At 47.6% G+C, this 20,791-nt stretch overlaps 2 protein-coding genes across 5 annotated transcripts in view; both read right to left on the reverse strand.

The window, feature by feature from the left end:
* Positions 1-4,762, reverse strand: part of SNRNP27 (small nuclear ribonucleoprotein U4/U6.U5 subunit 27) — a 9,574-nt gene extending 4,812 nt beyond the window's left edge. For all 3 annotated transcript variants that reach the window (XM_025191892.1, XM_025191891.1, XM_014525724.2), the window contains exons 1-6: positions 4,618-4,762; positions 3,146-3,266; positions 2,455-2,567; positions 2,113-2,192; positions 1,403-1,467; positions 9-248 (exon numbers count right to left, since the gene is read on the reverse strand). In XM_025191892.1, coding sequence (XP_025047677.1) covers positions 194-248; positions 1,403-1,467; positions 2,113-2,192; positions 2,455-2,567; positions 3,146-3,266; positions 4,618-4,654 — 471 coding nt within the window. In that variant the 5' untranslated portion in view covers positions 4,655-4,762 and the 3' untranslated portion in view covers positions 9-193. The remainder of the gene's footprint in view (positions 1-8; positions 249-1,402; positions 1,468-2,112; positions 2,193-2,454; positions 2,568-3,145; positions 3,267-4,617) is intronic.
* Positions 4,763-9,486: 4,724 nt separating this feature from the next.
* The window catches only part of ADD2 (adducin 2), a 75,437-nt gene continuing 64,132 nt past the window's right edge, over positions 9,487-20,791 (reverse strand). For both annotated transcript variants that reach the window (XM_006035701.3, XM_025191889.1), the window contains 6 exons: positions 19,181-19,438; positions 18,659-18,778; positions 17,496-17,585; positions 16,575-16,740; positions 15,937-16,065; positions 9,487-11,607 (listed from right to left, as the gene is read on the reverse strand). In XM_006035701.3, coding sequence (XP_006035763.1) covers positions 11,291-11,607; positions 15,937-16,065; positions 16,575-16,740; positions 17,496-17,585; positions 18,659-18,778; positions 19,181-19,438 — 1,080 coding nt within the window. In that variant the 3' untranslated portion in view covers positions 9,487-11,290. The remainder of the gene's footprint in view (positions 11,608-15,936; positions 16,066-16,574; positions 16,741-17,495; positions 17,586-18,658; positions 18,779-19,180; positions 19,439-20,791) is intronic.

The following is a 20,791-nucleotide window of genomic DNA, read 5'->3' on the forward strand; positions in this document are numbered from 1 at the left end:
ATTTTTACCCTCTCTTCCTGCAAGGCAGATCAAGTGTCTCTGGACTTGTCATAAATAAGCTGATCTTGGTTTATGGAGGGAAGCTGAGGTCCTGTCTCTGGAAGCACAGCAGAGGCGCCGCAGTGAGACAATTAAATATTAGCCACCAATATTGTGGAGGTCGTTTTTCACAAGTAACCAACCAGTCTAGACATCAGGCAATAAAATCCAAAGGTCTGTTGAATCCACCCTTTCTGTTCATGTACTGCCTGCAATGGGTGGGTGGGGGGGGTGGAGAAGGGAACAGAGAAATATCAACATTATTAGAAATGAATTATCTGTCCCTACCATGAATGTTAAAAATCAATTTGCAAGGCAGTTATAAAGATGCTGGGAGACATCTCTCAGGCTGGCTGTAGTTGAACACTGCTACATACCCTAGCCAGCTTGTTAGTGATGTGTATGAAATAACCTGGGTAGTTTTAATTGACAAAATCTCCTGCAAAAGGTGCTAGTAAGCGCTAATCTTAGCTACAGAGGCTGATCTGAGCTCACTGCAACGACTGATCACTGATGAGGCATACACAAGATATGTTTGCTGTAGTGGCAACCCCTCCAATGTAGATATGCAGCCCAAACATGCCTCTGCTGACATAGTTTATAGCTCATTGTGTTTGCCCAAAAGGTATCTGGGCAACATCCCTTTTCTATTGGTTCAACTGCATCTACACTAGGGTTTTTGCTGGTATAGGAGTGTCAAAAAGGCCACACATCCCCTTAACTGACATTAGACTAGCAAACATTTCTAGCCAACACCTGGTTGAAACACACTGGGCCAGAAGCTTGAAGACCACTAGCAAGGCTGCATCTATTCAAGGACTACAGTCCCTGAGCTATCAATTCAGTATGCTCTATGGGTGTTGAAGTTTAAAGACATGCTGGGGGCGGGGAACAAAGGAAGGGGAAAAACCCCCCTAACAAGTGATGCAGTCACTTCCAGTGACAAGCAGCAGAATACAGGTGGGGAAGAGCTGGCACACTGTCTTGGGTGCCATTGCTGCTCAGGTGGGCAGGACAAGAATTTTAGTTGCATCTAAACAGAATGTCTGTGCACCCTAACTCTTTGTTTCTTACTGCTTTTTGCCAGCAGCACAGTATTTAAGAGGGACGCCATAAGTATGAAACTGGTATCTATCCTGGCTCTAAAGCACATCCTTAGAAGCAAGACCATCAAGCAACTCTAATATCAATGACAGCCGCTCAGGAAATAGACCCAGAGAGCTATTCTTCCAGCCACGAGTAAACGCCTTCTCTAAGTTCATCTCCTTCCCACGAGAATCTAGTTCTCTCTCAATAGATGAGCATAACTAATATTCCTGTGTCCTAATCTGGTCTACTGGGTCTGAGTGGCAAAGCCACACACCTGTACTTTCTCTTCTGCGACACGTTGATGGCATAGGCATTTGCAGAACCATCCACTTTCTTTCCCTGAAAGACATAACAGGAAAAAAATAAGGTCCAAACCTCAGAATGCTGTACAGAGAACTGGTAAGAAGCTGAATAGCACTGACAGAGGTGGTAAAATGAAACCAAGACAGCTAACCCAACAGAACCCTATCATTAGGAAAGCCAAGGAATTTACCAAACCCAAGGCAGGTTAGTTTTCAGAAAGCAGATTAATAGAACTAACAAAGCAAACCATTTTTAGAGACAATTGGCTGCAGGACTAATTGCTTTCTTAGCATTATACACCAAAGTATCTGTCCAAAGCTGATCCATAGCAAAAGGCATCATCCTCTGAGAGACCTTCCCAACACACTGGTGACAAGGCTCAACCTCACTTGTCCTGAGAGATAAAATGGGATTACAACACAAGCAGGTGAAGCTGCTAGCCACGACCTGTATGCAGATGTTCAATACTAATTACGTATACAATCAGTACTGGCTCTATTGATGTTGTTCCGTGGACAACGCTTCTGATGCAAGGTTTCAAAACATGCGGATGCATTATTTCTTAACTGTCCAGAGACAGACATGCAATAGAGACTGATTATGCCCTAGAATGAAGAGCAAATGTATTCAAGAAAATGGCAGCAACTTCAACTTCCAAGTGCTATGGAACACACCACTCACTTTTGTTGTGTCAAAAGTTGCAAATCCCATTAACTTCATCATCTCAATTTCTTCCTCTGTCTTCCCTTCCAGATCTTCTTCTAAAAGGACAGTAAAAGGCAACATGGAATTTGTAATACAACAATAAGAAAGTTTCCTGGCCCCAGGGTTGGGGTGCACAGATAGATAGGACAGAAGCATGTGAGAAAGATTTCAGCAGCACCTGATTTTAGTAATCTTGACTCAAGCAATTTCCATGGCAACCACTGCACTTCTTAACTGAATTAATGAAGCCCAACAAGCTCTCTAAACACTGAGGTAAGATACACAACGGCTCAAGAGGTCAGGATAACATTTTCGCACCAGTAATTTGTCGCTCCTTGGTTTTAGTGTCTTTGACTTCCTTCTTTTCTTCCTCTCGCCTTTCCTTCGGCCGGCTTGGGGAAGAGGAGCTGGACCGGTGCCGTCTTGGAGATCTAGAATTCCACACAAGGACAGGTTTCAGTGGAACAGCAACAGAGGGAAACACTGCAGTGGTCAATATTGCAATGAGTGCTAAAAATCGAATCCAGAGACCTCTGTTGTAATCCTATCTGCCACACCAAGTAAAACCCGACACTGTTACACAGTGTTACAAGTGTCCTCTGGTTTCCTTGCACACTGCAATTCTGTCTGAATGTACATGCTGACTTTGCAAGAGCTCTGCAGCCAGGACCATCTTTCTGTCTCTCATGTATAGTGAAAAGCAACGCAGAGCCCGACACCATGACTGAGGCACTTAGGCACTGCTGCAATAACAAATACAAAGGGGCATAACTTTTCCCAGTTAACCCTTGTTAAGTAAGTGAAGACACCAGATGACCGCTATAAAGGCTTCCTTAGTTTCCCCATCTACTGCTCAGATCGAAAGGCAAAACGGTCTCTCAGCTGGGTAGCTGGCAACTCACTACCCTGCCAATTTCATAGCAACAGCGATATCGAATAGAGGAGAAAGGAGCTGCCAGCCAGACACCTTCTTCATTACCCTTGGAGGACAACAGCGCTTTGCCCTCACCTGGATCGTCTCCTGTGCGGCGAACGGGAACGACTCCTCCTCCTGTCCCTATCCCGGGACCGCGAGCGCTCCCTTCGCCTCCTTTCCCTCTCCCGGGAAGTGGAACGAGAACGCCTACGGTCTGAGGCAAGCCAGGATTGGGAGAAAGAGAAAAAGAGAGGGTTGGCAAATCCTGGTCATCTTGAACTCACTGCTTTATTACAGCTGTAGGAAACCTCTTGGCTTGGAACAGAAGACCAGGTTTATTTAGTATTTAAAATGCTGGGGATCTCTCCCCACATACAGGACTTGCTCAGGGGTAGGAAAGGCTGATCCTACGGCGCAAACAAGACTAGAGGGAAGATGCACAACACTCTGGGCAAACAGGGCCCAGCCCAACCCAGCATCACCAGTTCCTGCAGAAGCTCCTGCTGAGATTTTGGCTGCACGACTCCCCACATCTTTCTGTTTACACCCTCCCCATCTGCAGCCCCACCAAGTCCCAGGACCTCCTCGTCAACCTCCTCCTGGCCCGAGCCAAACTGGGCTGGAAGGAGACTCTGGCCAGGGGGAATCACTGGGGGCTGTGGGAATGTTTTCCTGTGTCTCACCCATTCACGTGTCCAGGCCAAGTATCTCCAGGCTCCTTAGACTCGTTTGAGGGCCAATGGGTGCTGTCAGGTATGGCCTGCTCAGTGCTCCCCCTTGATGCACTCATTATGAAATCTACAATCTTGACTCCTTTCCCTGTTTTCATGTGTCCCAAGGAATCAATTGCTATATCCTCAGTGGTCTCTTTCTTAAGGAAAGCTTAAGAGTTTTATTTGGCGGGCCTAGGCCCATGCTTCGCCAACAGCGTAACCAACAGGTCTGACTGGAAAGGAGGCTCTAGCCAGGGGGACGCCTGGGGACTGCAGGGCTGCTTTCCCGTCCTTCATCCATTCACGCCTCTGGGCAGAGATTCACTGTGCAGCACCTACCGGCTCCCTGGACTCGTTCAAGAGACAACAGGCGCTGCCTGGCGCGCTCTGCTCGGTGTCCCTGCACATCGGGAACCTCTGCCCCTCGCGCCCGTGCCTGGTTCCTCCCCCCAGCACCGCTCACGTGCACTCACGGCCCCCCAGATCAAGGTAGGCTTGCAGCTCTGCTTGGCAGGCGCTCCCCATGCACGCCCCACAGCCCCGGCCCAGTGCTGCCTCCGTCCCAAGGCCACGGCTGCTGCTCGGGACAGCAGGGACCCACCGTCCTCCCTGCCGAGACCCGAGGGGCGGCTCCCCCACCCCTACCCAGGCTCATGCCTAGGTGCGGCTTCTTGGCGACCACCCCCACCCCCCCTGCTGCGGGGGAGGGGCCTGTCCCCATGCAAGGGAGGGGGAGGGGCTGCCACTACCCCCTTCCCTGTCCCCGGGCAGGGATCCAGCCCCCTCCCCAAGGCGTGCACGGCACAGACCTGCCCCACCTCCACCCTCTGCCCTCCGCGGGGAGGCGCTCACCCCTGCGCGGCGGCGAGCGGGACCGGCTGCGGCCCATCCCTGCAGCCCGAGCGCACTTCCCGGATCGCGGGCCCACGCCGGAGCCCCGCGGGCAGGTACTTCCGGAGCCAGGTCCGTCACTTCCGCTCCGGTGGGGAAGGCGATTCCCTCACCCGCCCTTGCGCACTTCGGTTCCGGGGAGGCGGGGCTCGGCTCCCCGCCGCGGGGTTGGGCCCTGCATTCACCCCTCCGCCCACTGCAACTGGCAGGCTGTGTCCTTTCCCTCTGGGCAATCCTCCCCTCACCCCGGCTTCTCCCTGCTTGTGTCTACACGAGACACCCTGCAGGGCAGGATGGCTTTAGCACTATGGATTCCCCTGTGAAAGCTCTGGGGTTATCCTGTGAGTGGGGTTTGCACACCTAACAGTGCTAACACCCTTGAAAGGATCTGAGAATCTCTTGAGAAACCCTTTAGAATCGGTGCCTTAAGACTTGTGGTTGGGTTTGCTCTGGATATACACCTGGGATCTCAGGAGGTTTCTCCTAAGGGACAGAAACTGTATTGGCATCCTTGGATCAAGCTTTTCTTTTTCTCCCTGCTCTTTGTAGCGTGTCCTGCACCCCCGTCACCCTCCAGTCCTCAGGCAGCTGGGCTATAAGAAATACGCTGCATTTCCGGACACTTTAGTGTAATATTGTTGTAAATTAGAAGCACTTATATAGCCACATGAGCTGAATCTGGGCCTTTCCCTTGCATGTCTGGGCTTCTGCTTTCACCATCTCCTCGGGCTTCTTGATTTTTGATTGGGATCCAGCCTCCTGCCCTTTCTCTGGAGCGCTTGCAGCCTTTCCAGCACCTGACACGTCCGGTATGCTGCTTTCTAAGCAAAACCAAGCCCTTCAGCCTGCCTCCCAGCCATGCACGGAGCATCTGCAGCCCTCTACATGGGCATGATGTTGGGAGCTTTACTTTGTGCAAGATCCTGGGTGCCCCTGGGCAAGGAAGAGCCAGGGCCTCGGATCCTCGAGCCAGGATGGAGCTGAGCCAGCTGCTCGGAGCAACCACCACGTTTGCAAATCTAAGTGGAGCCTCCAGCCCTTGGCAAGCCTGCACGGGACCACAGAGCCCCGAGGAGCTGGGAAGCCCCAGCCCATGTCAGATCCCCTGCGGGGCTGCTTCGGCATCACTCTGAATCGGTGCAGGAGCGGGAAGCTGAGGGGTCCCAGGGAGACTTGGAGCAGGCAGGAGCTGTTCGGTTGCTCCTCCATGCAATGAGTTGGGCAAGTCTCGGCCTCAGCAGAGGGGCAGAGAGGGAGCCACTAAGCAGGCAGCACCTCCTCACCCCCCTATCCCAGCCTCCCTGGAAAGAAAACGCAGTGCCAAGCGGGCCGGAGTGTTACCGTGAAAGTTTATTCTGTTTGCTGCTGTTCTCAAAAGGGGGATAGCAAGGGGACAACAAGCCTCTGGTCCTGACCCTGGGGGAAGCTCACTTGTCCCCCAGAGAGAGCTTGGCCCCAGGGTTGCTTCGATACAGGAATATCCACTCAGCCACGAAGAGCGTAATACAGTCGTCTGGATGCAGGGACATGCAATCCTAGCAGGACTCCCACCCCGCGGGGCCAAAAGTCTCCCAGGTCCCGCTGCGAGGGTCTGCGTGAAGCCAGTGGGATGGGCACCCAAAGGTTACAAGCCAAAACCGATACAGAGTAAAAAGAAAAGAAAAGATAACTGGAAAACGGCAATGGAAACCCAAAATCTGGATGTCCCCACACGTGGAGAAAAGAGTAGACCCACAGCAAAAAAATAGAGGCTTTCAAGTAGTAATGCACAGATACAAGTTACCAGAGCCTAGGTAGCAAGAAAGTTATTTACACCAGAACCCAACGGTAAACTTCACAATATTAGCAAAAGGCCAAACACGGGGGCATATTTACAGACGGAGACATGATAGAGCACTTTCAAGCAACGATTGTCAGACACAGACATTTCACTTTAACAGCCCAACTGCTATATAGAACATTGTACCATACTTAGTTTGGTTATCGTCTGTACACTGGGCAGGCTCCCCTGGGCTCCTCCACATGAGAGTGAATTGTTGCCCTCAGCCCATCTGCTGTGACAGGCAAAGCATAAAGAGCTGCATTTTCAAACCAGAAGGATGGAGGCAGGCTCACCCATCAATCAGAAAGGGAAATCTGATGCCATTTGGGATATCCACTGCTGTAAGCTGTCACCTGTTTCCATTGCGGTAGCCACCCTGCTGCTGCCATTTTTCTCATTCCACCATTCCCCCTGCAATGATTTCTTTGCAGAGTTGCTCTTACCTAGGACTTGCATGGTTGTGTGTGCGGGAGCACTGATTTCCTGTGACATCTGTTTCCAGAGCACAGCTGGTGTCTAGATCAGTAATTCCCAAGCTAAGGATCACAACCCCAATTGGGGTCATGGCACATACAAGTGGGGTCACAAACCCCATAGAAGTGAAATTGGGAAGATAAGAGGTTGCACGCTGACTGGGAGTGGTGTCATAAACCTAGGAGCGGGGTCACAGGCCCCGAAAGTTTAGAAAATGCTTGGATTATATCTCCGAATCAAGCTGATCACAAGATGTGCCAATGCATGTACCATCTTGCAACTACAATCCCAGGTGACACACATTTATTTTCCTGTCCTAGTTGGCATTTAACATGTGTAAGGCCAATGCCATGATACTTTATAGAGACAAAGGTAAATAGAGTGGCCTTCTGGACCAAAACCTATTGGGAGTGACATGTCTCAAGGCATCAGCAAACTTAGCTGCCTACCACAGATGGGACCAAGCCTCTTGTGAGTGAATGCATATCTATGCAAATACAGTGGTCTTCACCCTGCCCTCTGCTGAGATCCAGTTCCTGCTGTGAATCACTGACTTTAGTGGGTGCTGGATTCACACCTTCCTTTGGTTTGAATAACTCCATAAGCTTCAACAGCATCACACAACACTGGTAAGGGGAGAATCTGGTAAGACAGTGATGGACATGTTTTGCGCCTGCTTATTCCAGTGCTGAATTGGGCCCAGGGTTTTTATTAAAAAATAATAATAAATCTAGCAAACAAATTTGAACAGGAAGCTTTGGGACTACTTTAAAATACTGGCTTAAGACGAGACAAAGGAGGGGCCTATTTGGGATGGTTCATGGTGCAGGCCTCTGGCTGTGAATGTGAGAGTGAGAACAAAATCCTTGGGAGTCCAAGGAGCAGAGTATACTAAACTATGTGGGGTGAAAAGTCCTCTGCAACTGTTACAGCACATTTCTGGGTGGCTGCTCAAATCACCGAATAACCGTGGGTGTGACCTTGCAAATAAGAACTTCAGACTAAGGGAGAACTTAAGCTCTCCCCACCGCAAAACAGCAGCCCTCCATGCCCTGCCAGGTAGCATCCTGAGCCTGGTTGCCTGTCAGTGTAAGGCCCCTGATAGCCCTAGATATTGCAACTGCATACCCAGGCCATGTGCCATGGGGATGCAGCCACCACCAGGCTGCTCCTTCCTTGCTTATGCAGGTAGGCAGGGAGTGAGTGAAGCAGGCAGCATAGCTGAATCAGTGTGCAGAGAGAAACAAGCTGCCTGAACAGTAGGACAGATGTCTTCTTTCCCCATTCCACAGAGGAAGCAGGGATTCAGGTGGACTCAGATAGGTCTGGGGGCACAGCAGCACCATGCTGCTCCTGACTCAGGAACCACCTTCTCTAAGACTCAGAAGAGGTTGTGATGACAAAATGAGACCCAAAGCAATGCTGCCATTGCTTCACACTGAGATCTGCACTCCCGCCTTCCAGGGAACAAATAACCATAGATCAGTTCTGTAATTGCAGTGATAATTAGGGGTATATTTCAAGATAATTACATGGTTATTTATGCCTGGCAGATTACATGGTGCAAGTGTTATTGCGAGCAGATGTAAACTTATAAATGAAAAACCAGTAAGCGAATAGCATGTAATTGCAGGCGGTCATTGTTCCCTATTAACTTGAGTGCATCTTTTCAGAACAGTGAAACTAAAAGGCAGCAAAAGCTCTGGCCCTTCCTCACTGACGTGGGTCTTTTTATGTCCTAAGGGAAGTGGTGCGTTAGGCTTCTTCATGTTTGTGCCTGGAAATGAAACCTTCTCTGTGCCTCATCATAAGGCTCATTCTGAACAGTTTTGAGCACCCACAGCTCCCATTGTCATCAACACCTATTCTGCTCTTCAATGCTGATGCCACAGCAAGTTCCAAAAGCCTTGAAAGTCAATGGAAAGATAGCAGAATCACAGTTTCCATAGGTGTAGTGGGTGTTCAGAGGCTAACATGAATGTACAATGAGCCATTGGTTAGGAAGACACATGTCTGTTCAATACTTAATATTTAGCAACACAATTTCAGTTCCAGCTTAAGGTCAAGTCCAAGGGCGATTATCTGAGTTTGTCTTGAGGTATAAAAGAAGGGTTCAGATCCAGGCTTCACTGGCACTCTACAATGTTCAGATCTGGGAATTTGGGTAAGGCCCCTTTCATGCTATTTTAGCAGAAGCTTGTAAAACATTTGTGGGGCACAGGAAAACTCCCTGTGGCTTTCAAAGCAGCCTACGTGCAACTCAGGTTTAGTCATTCAGGCCTTTCTGCTTTTCCATGCAAACTCATCCATAACCAGTGCTGAACATACAATCATGATGTTTCATAGGAACGTAACCGTAACAGATCAATGATCCATGAGGATGAGGAGTCCAACTCCAAGAGGGGACAATGTCAGATATTTGAGAGGAAGGAATAAATACCCTTTCATTGTACCTATTTCAGTTTTTTCCCCTGGGAGCTCCAAGAAGAGTTTCTCCCTGATCTCAGTTGGTGACCAGCTTTATAATGCTCATATAACTTAACAATAATATCTATAACCAAGGTTGCTTTGAAAGGTAGACTACTGTACCCCAGTTTTGCCTTCCTGTATAGGCCAAATTCCCATTCATTTCAATGGTAGTTCAATGTACAAGGGCTGAAAATCAGACCTTTAATTGGCATTGACATTAAAGCCAATATCCAGCATGACATTTCAGTGTAGAACCAAAACGCACAAGTGAAAGGAGTGGTGGCATATATTGATTTTGTGTTATTTTATAGCTAAGGTAAAAGCATATCTAGCACATTTGAACCTGCAAGCTGGATTTTGGCTTTGGCTGTTTTATATCATAAGAACCTTGTTATTGAACACAGTGTCCTACAGTTTAGTAAACTGAAGTAGTTGCCTTGTGGGGGGGTGAGTCAAAGATGCCTTCTCCATCCTCTGTGCTGAATTCAGGAAGTTGAAGGGTGCTTGGATGTGGGAAGTGGGGCGTCACTCATCTCTAGTTAGGGGCAGATCTTTTGTTCTGTGTTGGTACAGCACCTAGCGCATCGGGCATTACCATTCTCGCATGCATCCTTTGCGCACCAGGTTGGAATGGCACAGGCCAAACCAGCGAATGTAATGAAAAGCACTAACAGGTCTCCATGTCACAGCCCCATCCAAGTGTGACAAGGTTGTTATTAATTAGCACTGCAGCGAGGAAGAGCAAAGTCACATTTTCTACAGGCTTTGCCTTTTGTGGTGCTTTTCGGTTCTGCAGCAGCTATCACAGGAGGGGGATTGGCAGCGTGAGTTTATGCCAAACTGACAAAGTAGCACTTAGTGACTGTAGTTTTCTTGGTTTTAAACAGAACAGATGGTTTCTCAAGGCTTTCTCCCTCTCCGTTTCCACCGTGGTCTTTATGGCAGGACACAAGAGCTTGCTTGATGTTGTTGGGCAGGGACCTGCATATTCCCCAGAACACAATACTCCTTTCCAAGTGGCCTAATTTCCTATTTCATTCCATGCTGCAGCAAACAAAGCCTAAGATATCTTGTCACCACTCCACGCAGAAAAAAACTTTGAAAATGGCTTGTCGGCTTCATTGGAAGATTGCTGCCCAGGAAGCAAAAGTCATGGGCTCATCCCCTGCCCTTTGCTTCTTTGGAGATCAATCCTGCCCACTTTTGATTTGGATAAAATTGTACTGTCACCCTTTGAGTTACACAACCAATTGCAGCCACGTGACTAGCTGGGACTGCTTGGAAGGCTTGGAAAAAAACTGGTCAATCAATCCAGTGCATCCTGGCTGTGCCATCACGTGTCATGAGGTGTGTTCTCAACTCTGCACACAAAACTGTTTCTAAAGGTGGCCACCTGTGCTGTGAATAAAGCAGCGTGTGGGAAGACCTTAGCCCACACAAGCTGAAATGACTTGGATTATAAGTGCTGTGACAAGGTGGAACTGGGGGGAAGGGAAAAAGAGAGTAGATTTATCACTTGTGAAATAATTTGTGACTAGCTCATCAAGCAGAAAAATCAGGTCCACAGTCATTTTTAAGCTTGGTTACTTCCTCAAAAAGCGGTCAACAGCAGGTTAACGGGGAACGGTACATCTTGCGCCATGAGCACCCAGAAAATTCGCCACATATCCTCCAAAGCGTAGGTTTTGTCTCCATGTGCATTACACAAGAGTCTTTCTGAGTCTCTCAGCGCCTGGTTCTACCTCAGCACAAACCATCCGAAGTGAGGCAGTTGTTAGCTGTGGTTAGGAGCTCCCTCTACTGCTCCGGTGACCTTGGTGGGTAGGGGAGTAGGTGGGAAGGAGCAGGAGGAAGGGGCCTGGAGAGGAATCAAGATTCGGCCTTCTCCTTCTTTTTGCTCTTTTTCAGGAAGGAGGGGGTCCGGAATTTCTTCTTCTTCTTGGAGGGAGATTTGGATGGCGAGCCTTCTGGGGACACAGGGCCACTGGTGATCGACTCTGTTTTGTCCTTAGGGGCGTCTGTGTCAGCATCTGCATTAGTGGTCATCTGGCTTATTCCTTTGCTTAGGATTTCTTCTGCAGTTTGGTCATCATCTTTTCCGTTCACCACCACCGCATCCTGCTGTTCCTTTTGGACAACAGCGGTGGTATCATCGGGTGGCTGGCTGGAGTCGGCCTTTTTCTCGCCTTCACACAAAGGAAAAAGAAAGACACAAGGCGTGAGGATTTATGGAGGCAGAGTCACAGCTTGCATTAGGTGGGCTGCTGCTACAGGGCCACTGTTTGCCTTAGGGGGGCAAAATATGTAGGAAGTGGTCTTAGAGGCTGCAAGCAGGTTAGAAGCAGACATTTTCTGCCCTGCCCTCTGCATTTATTAAACCATCAACCCACCAGTGAGGACAGTCCAGGTTGATACTGGTTTGAATGGAGGCAGAATTTGGCTCAGGGCATAAAGGAGCATCATAAAACCTGATTTCCCCTTCACTTACACCAGAGCAATTCCCCTGGGCCTGGTTACTCCGTGCTTCATGACATGTGCAGTTTTACATCTGTGCAAAGCAAGTGTGACATGAGTGTGCACAGGTGTAAAAAGGTGCTAAGATGGAGAATTAGGTCCATTGTTTTTCAGTGAACTATGGCTGGCACCAGCAAGGAAGAACAAAGCAGCTCATGAAATTCACAGTCTGGACCTTATCCTCCTTCCAATAAGCCCTGTGGGGCTTTATTTTGACAACTGGGTCTTGCTAGTGGCTTGCCTGTACTAAGGTTTCTCTCCTGATATAGCTGGGCTGGTAGATCTTCCCAGTGGAGTGGCAACGCGGGCCAATAGGTGTTTTCCTACCAGCACAGCTCCACTCTCTTCCCAAATGACAGAGCTAAGCTGATCAAAGTGTCCTTGCTCAGCCTGGCTGCATCTGCACCAGCTACAGGGTGCAATGGCTACGGGGGGGGGAGTTTTGCACATCCTCCAGGAAATGTCCCTAGGCTGGCAAATGCTGTAGTGTAGACCTTGCTTAGCTCTTGCTCTGAAAGTGGAACTAGGGCCCTGATGGCTTGGGACAATGTCCCTGGGAAGGACACTCTCACCCACCCACATGCCTGAAATGATTCCTTTTCTCCTAGAGTGGAGAGAAAAAAGCTTGTGTGTCAGGGTCCCTCAGTGGTTTCATTTCTATGATCAAATCTCAGTCGAGCTGGAAGACTCTATCTGTAGACAATAACAATAATCTCACAACACCTACCAGGCTAAGGCTGCAAATTCCACCGCTGGAATCCAGAGGAGGAGAGCTTATTGCTAACCTAACGCAGTATCTACTGGATGCAGATTAACTAAGGACCCTGAAAGCACTCTGGCTGGTGAACATAGGTATGTGGGTTTCCTATTTTCTCTCACACCCAGTCTTTCCTTCCAATATCACAGATACAAGAAGAGTGACTTCCAAAGGGCTCCTACCAAAACAAACATTAGCAACCTTGATTCCCTTCAGGCACTAAGTGTGAGCAAAAGTCTCTCGGGAAAATATAGTTAAACAATAGCCAGCTTGTCTCTTTTTCTCCTCCTCTTCTCTCTAGTTTGTATTTTTCTCCTTGGATTTGTTTATCACATTTACCAAAACCTTTACCATTCACGCGCCTTTACCCTCTCTGGTTTTGCCGGAGGCTAAACCCCACAAATCAGATTTATCAATACAGTATCTTACTCTGGGTCAGTAAAACATTTCATACCATCTGAACTTGCAGCTTGACCCATCATTGCTTTTTTTCCAGCCTGATACTGAACTTCTCTCACACAGAAGAGTTGTCCTGACTCTAACGGGACTGTCCTTAGGAGCAAGTGCTGCTCTGTGGGAGGACAGGTTGCAGAATCTGATCCCCAGGAGAAAATACAGTGTAAAAGATATTGCCATTTCACCTACCCCAGGAGATGCTCAGAGCTATGAAGAAGCCAAACCACTGACTTAGACTCTCAGGTTATTGTTTAAAAACCACCAGAGCCACCAGTGGCTGATTAGATTGGGCCTTGCTCTATTTACATGTAGCATTTAGTTCACTTTGGTATTACAGTACTGGGACCTGTTACCACTCCTGACCATTTGGGGATGAAGCTATCTCTACAGGTTTAGTATTTTAAAGAACACTCCATACTGAAGACTTCCACCTGCAGTTTGGAATGCGTACATTGGAAAACACAATTAAGAGGGGTTACAAAACTATGCCTGTCAAAGCAGCAGCACCCACTGTATGCACATTACACCTTGGTTTGCAAAGAACGCTAAGGAAACATGACCTGAAACATCAGCTTCACTGATTTCAATAGAGCTACAATAATTTATTTCAGCCAAGACTGGTCCTAAAGTTTAGGATGTGAGCAGTTTCTAGTTCACTCTCCCCTCTTTTGATTTCCCATTTCTGACTCTGCAGGATGGTGTTGTATGGACAATGGAAAGCAATGGGAAAAGACAGAGGAGGTGCAAAAAAAAAGCTGTTGATGGCAAGTCTGAGCAGCTTAGCTGGCTAGTTTTGATGCTGGCCATTCGAGCTCATAAAATACTTCAAATGGTGGCTGTTGGTGTTTGGAAAGTGTGGCAGGGAGACAAGGCAAAGGTCAGCTCTCAGATCAGCCCAATACACATCAGCTCCCAACAGTATTCCCCCACCAGCCACAGCTCCCCCTCTGAGCATGGTAGAAGTTCAGTGACTAGGGAGCAAAGAAAACTGTCAAGAACTCCTGGATAGATCCAGAAGCACAATTTTGCCTGCGGGTAGGAAATTACTTCGACGAAGACCTGAAGCTACAGCTCATTCCTGTTTACAGCATTCAGAACTAGTACAGGATGGAAACAAAAAAAAAGAGAGAAATAAGAGGTAAAAATGAGGCAGAAAAATGAGAGAGAGAGAGAGAGAGAGAGAATCCCCAAAATCTCAAGCAGGAAATATTGGAAAAACCCTCCCAAAACAGTCCATAAAAAAAATCAGGAGAGAAATGTTAGGAAAAAATGTCCACCTGAACTTGTTGATAGGTATCAGCACTTTAGCAAAGATCTAAATCCCAAGTCTGGATGGTCAAATCAGTATGCAGGCAGTGTAGCTGTGATCTTCCAAGTACTAGTGTTTACACTAGATGCTACAACAATCGTTCCTATAGAAACACAATAGATATGAGCCTAAGGTCTGAACGTCTAAACAGAAAACGTGCGGGCTCTAGTAAGCTGCCCACATTTGAAGACTGGGCCCTATTGATTTCCAGTTAAAAACTGGCCACACCGAACAAATGGGAACCTGGAATAACTGATCACAACACTGCTGTTCCATGGAGTTGCTTCCCAGCTGTTTTCCCCAGTCACCCTCTTTCCTGTGAGAAGTACCCCACCTCCCACAAGGTGATGGTATGCGAGTGTAGAAAACAGCCTCTCTATACTTACTACAGTGACAAGTATTCAGAATCAGAGGTAAGTCCTTTGATGAAAGCAACACATGGAGGAAAGAGAAAGGAAGAGATTGTGGAGACAGACAAACACCAACACAGTGAGACACATGCGACACAGTGAGAACACCAAGAACTACACCGCTTTATGGGCTGCTGCTGCCCATGGTTGTTTTGTTGTGGGGTTGGGTTTTTTTGCCTACAACACCGTCAGATGCATTCATTGTTTCCAGTGCTCTCGGGCGTGCAGTCTTACAAGCATGCTGATAACAAACACTGACAGCTCTACCCCCAGGATGGCACAGACATTCACAAAGGTGACTTGATTTGATTTGTGCTATCCAGAGCCATCTGCTTGGTGGCCAGCATGGAGGGAATTTGGTGGTTTCTGTCCCTTTCCCAGGGAGGGGGGAACAGCACCAAGTTCACTGAGCACTAAATGTCCTCCTCACTGTCGAACACATCTCAGTGGCCAGGGAAATTACATAGGTCCATGTAGACTGAGTTGTCAGGTCAAGGTGGAGGCACCCAGGTAAGATGACATAAGAAAGCTTGTACTGCCTCTGCCTAGGTTGATTGACTTACATGAATGCAGAAATCTGGCTTGGAGAGCTACTTGAAATCTTCACCGTCACAAGAATGCAAAGGTCTCATTTTTAGAGGGCTACCATTTTGAGAAGGATGGTATATGGAGACCATTTGGATCGAGACCACCTTAGACTCCACCCAGTCTCTTTCTGCATCAGTTCTCCCCTTTCAAATGAGAGCAACACCTCCTCTTGAGTGATTTGTCAGGACCAAGGCGGCTCAGAATTTACAGCGATAATAAGCCAGCCACCTTCTAGCAATGTAACACAGAACCTCTCTTGTCTTTCCACTGGTGGAAGGTGCCCGCTTTAAACCTACAGCATGCCCATGCCTTGCTACAGAGTTTGGAAGGTGTCAGCTTTCTCTGTGGATTCGTGCCTCGTGTATACTTTGGGCACACCCACCCATTGCAGCATCTGTCCTAGGCTGCAGGCACAAGTGCTCCAAGTGTCTTCATGCAGCAGAAAGGTGATAACAGGACCTGGCATACAGGCCCAGCTTACCATCTGAAGACTTTGTGGGGGATAGGGGTGGGCTCTTGATTGGAGACTTTGTGGGGCTTTGCACTGGGGAAGCTGATGGAGACTTTCCAGGAGAAGCCAGAGATTCCTCCACGCTGGTGTCTTTCTCACCTGGGTAAACAGAAGACATTTATGTGCTGTGGGAAAACAGGATCCCAGCCAACTTTACCTGCCTGCTTAGCTGATGAGTAGGGCTGGTTGGAATGGGGTCTGCAAAGGGACATTTCAAAGTGGAAACATTTTGCAGACATAGCTGAGTTCTGTCAAAAAGAGGCATTGGGCTTTTGTGAGAGAAAGAGACACTCCATATACCAGTGACTGAGGTAATGAGTCAAGATGGAGATGGAAAAACTTTGCTCTACATCAGGCAGAATAGGGATCTGAACCTAGGTTCCCACTCACTTTCTAGTCAAAAGCAGGCATTTTTGCATAATTTCATTCTCAGAGAAACATCCCAAAACTTTTTGTCTCATTCTGGTGAGGGAACAAAACCACACATCACCACCTTAAAAGCTGCCAAAAAACAGAGCCTTTTGTTTCGCTCTGCTTCTGAGTCACGTATTTATACCTACTCGCAATACTGAAGAAACCACTGCTGTTCCTCCCCACAGGAGATTTACCGTCTAGTCCCAGTTCCTTTCTTTCCACTTCTTTCTTGTATTCCTCTAGCTCCTGGTCTGTTAGCTGGCTGAATGGGTTGGGGGGTTCTGGCTCAGCAGGTATCTCCTCCTGGAGTCCATCCTTTGTCTCCATGTCTGCTTTGGAAGCCAGCTGACTCTCTGTAGACTGAAACCAACCACAACATTGTACTGTCTGCATCCTAGGGCTGTTCTTAAAGGCCAATTAACTATCCTAAGCACCTTCTTGTGTCACTAGCAAGGTTCAATTTTCCTCGAGTCAAGCACTCTGTTCAAGCACGTGCCTCCTGAGGCCAACACAACCCTCTCTTCAGGTCCCAATAGGAAACTGTTCTTGGACAATTCCACCTTGCATAAAAGCAGAAGAAATTCTGGGAGACTGGTGAGGACATAACTCCTCTGGGGTATGAAACTTAGCTCCATGTGGCAGAAGTACCCCATGAGGCTGCTGCAGGGGGAGGCAAGCTACCAGATTCATCAATGTGTATCTCCACTTGACATTGCCCTCCATGGAGTCACAGCTTGGACGGGCACTTACATTCTCACCAGCACTTCATCAACCCTGAGCCCCCTGCTGTGCCTCTGCCCTGGTTCCCAGAATTACTCTCCTAGTGCCCCTAAGTTGTTGCCTTCCACTGTGCCTGCAGCTGGTGTCTGAGACTGACCCTTATAACTAGAGAAAAGGGTCTGAGACTCAGATTACAGGTCCCTTGAACTTGGTGCAGTAGCAGAAGTTGTGTTTTGGATTTGAAATCAGATCTGAGCCGATTTGCTTGTAGCGTGCACAGGGCTGCTGACTTGGTTGAAGGGAAAGGAAGAGGTTTGCTCCCAAACAGTCCACCCCTATAATTATGAAAAATGATATAGGATATGATAAATATGCCATATTGTTAATGTAAGTACCGGACTTCTGCTCTTCTCTGCTATCACGCTGGCTAGCAGCTGAGACTGGGGTCCTGCTGATTTCACATCCTGGCGGTTCTGTTCTCGAATCTGTAGGCAATAGATAAATACACAAGTCAAAGCTGTTGTGTACCAGAAGGACTAAATGACTTAAGGAAGTAGCAAAAAACAGAGCATGGCTTGATTCTCCACTGTTTTGCTGTCATTTGTATCAGGGATAGGAACAAGTGACATAGCACCAGTTAAAATGGTAGTACCATGCACTGATGATGACACACAAAGTGTGGAAGTGGATGTTCAGTCCCTGGATTCTCTCTTCTGCGTTGTTCACCTGAATCCAGGTTAGTTCAGTAGTCCCTTAATGCTCTTACCATCTGGTGACTGTTCCATTGGTCAGTAGGGCATGAACCAGCATGTTTCTGTCTAGCACTTAGTGCAGTGACTCTCAACCAGGGCGTCGTGCCACCCCGGGGTTCCTTGAGATTCTTTCAAGGGTGCCACACAATGTTAGCACTGTAAGGTGTACAAATGTGATTCACAAGATAAACCCAGAGATTTCAAATAGGAACCCATTGTGTTAAAACTCTTCTGACCTGCTGTGCTCCTTCTGAGGTCTTTGCAACAAAGGAATTGCTTTATTATTTTTTCTGTAGTCAAAAAACAAATGAAAGTGAAGGGCTGGCATTTTCTGAGGGTGCCTTGAGTCTATCAAGGGGTGCCTTGAGTCCGTTAAGGTTGAGAACTACTGAGCTGGTGGCTAGCTAAGCTGGGCATCACATTGGCAGTCTGGAACCTGTGCTGGCTGCTTCTGAACTGAATGGATTACAGGAAGATAGGTCATTCAGGCTGTGACTGGGTGCTATCTACAAGGTGGTATCTACAAGGTGATGTTAGGGAAGGGATATGTCTTGCACAACTGCTTCCCACACTAACTGCTCTGGAAGTACGTGAACAACTTGGATTTCCAGAGATGCCAGTCTGGACCCCTTCATGAGCACTATCTTTCCAGATGAAACATTTAAGAGAAATAAGACAAAATTGTCTCATCTGTTGCTTCCAGATGTTTCATTGCAATGGAATCTCAAAGGACTCTGCTGTATTTCAGTCAGCCCATGAGACCTTAATTCATAGGAGGTCATCCGGATGTGGGGATGAAGCCATACCTTGTTTCTCATTTCCAGCACTTCCTGTGGATCGGTATAGAGAGGCACAAATTGGTTGGGGTTTTCAATTCGGATGGGGGTCCCACTGCTGCCTTTCTCCACCTCGTCAGCCTTCATCCACTGGCGGACAAAAAGAACAGGAAATGTCAGGGAAAGGGAAGAGAAAATGCATCAAAATGAGACCCACAATGCCATGAAGACTGGGGAAAAATATGACCCTTCATTTCTGACCCAAAGCAGACTTTTGGACACTCTAACGTTAAAAGGCATTCCCATCTGGGCTCTTTACAGCTTTTCTGTTTCAAATAAAACTTAAATGCTTCCCTTCAAAAATGTCAGGACAAAGACATTTTTTTTTCATTATTTGCTTCTTCCCGCACTCCCTGCTCCAACACATCCGAAAAGACTTGGTAAAATGGACAGAAATTTGTGAAGTGTGTCAGATGACCCAAATCAGCAATTCTTAGTGGAGGAAAAACACCCTTCAACTGTAAAATTTCACACTGTTCAGAGCTCCTGTACCGTGGTTTTGCTCCTCTGGGTGCCCACATTTCCCTGGTTCTCATCAGCAACATTGACTCGAAGATAAGTGTTGGGCGTGTTTAGCCAGCGGGTCTTCTCCTTCTGTTGTTTCTGAGCGTGCTGTCGGAGGGTGGAGATGGGAGCAGCCTCCTCATCAAAGATGAATGCTGTGACAGTGGCAGGGATTAGCACGTCACTTTTATGTTTGGCTTTCTCCTGGACAAATGGGTAACGATACGTGTAGCCTGTTCTATAACCCTAGAAGGACATACATACACAGAATGTGTGTTTTAGTTGCGAACACTAGCTGTTGGGGCTGGTTGAAACATAGGGGAAAAGTCTAGAGAACAGTGTTACAGGATGTAAAACAGCTCTACTGTTTTGGCTGTGTGAAAATTTTGGGGGCATATTTTTAATTGCAATGTTTGCAAACATCTTTTGTTTTTCCAAATTCAGACGCTCTGTAAATGATTTACCATAATCTGTCTGCCCCCTACTCCCTGCACAATAATAAAAAACAATGAAAAATGCTCATACCAGTTCTGACCAGCTATGTTAGCTATCTGTCTGTCTGCAGACAAACCTACACTGGAGACAAGGTCTGTTCTCCAACCATGAGAGTTTGCAGCATGTCTTGCTTCTGGCTGGCTCCCCCATAGATTACTAGCTCACAGGGAAGCAAAGCAGAGTGCTCTTTGATGCGAGAAATGCCAAGGGTTCAGCTGCTGTGACTACTGTGTCAGAGACAGTCTTAATAGACAAGCGGTGTGTTTGTTCTGTGGAGTTCTGGGGAAGAGACGGTCAGACAGTCTGATTCTTTGGGTGTGAGTAAGGGATGGCTCCACTGATGAGAGTGGTGTTTATGAACTTTAAAAGTTGGGGTTGGAGAATAATCAGGCTCAGCACTAGACCTGTAACTTCCAGAGTCCCCGAAACAAGGAACAGAATAGCATTGTCCTGCACCGATAATGTGGCAGATTTGGTAAATGATAATATATATATATGTGTCCAGTAAACACAGACCACAAACCTCATGTGAACTACAGCTGCCTCAAACCCAGAACAGCAGGGCCTCCTATTCACTGCCCTTCTTTGCTATAAGTCCTCATAGAGCACCCAGATTTCAAAGACCAATAATGTGGTTTTGCTGCTGCACAGTCCTATTGCTGCAGTGCTGAGTCATTCATTTTGCCCTGGCACAATCAGTGCATACAGAGACATATGCTGCACATGCCAGCTCAGTGCATGGCAGGGAATAGTGACTGGGAGAGCAGTGGATCTGATGGGAAAAGATTTTCCTTATTCCTCTAGGTGTAATGCAGATCTTGGCTCACAAACAGGCCTTAGGGTTTGGATTGGGGGCCTCAATGTCCCATATTTCATGGACTTTGAAGTCCAGATTCTTGGTCTGGGGGCTTGGTCCGAAGGAAAGTATTTGGATAGTCCATTTCCTGTAACCGGAAATGCTAATGGCTTCATTAGCCTGCATTCCAACTAATGTTAGGGCAACTCCACTTTCTATCTGGAGATCATATATCTGACGTGTAGAGTTGCAAAGTACTTTATGCCTCTGACAATACAAACATCCTTTCTAGAGTATATATTTAATGG

Source organism: Alligator sinensis, unplaced genomic scaffold, assembly GCF_000455745.1.
Source record: "Alligator sinensis unplaced genomic scaffold, ASM45574v1 scaffold804_1, whole genome shotgun sequence".
NCBI lineage: Eukaryota > Metazoa > Chordata > Crocodylia > Alligatoridae > Alligator > Alligator sinensis.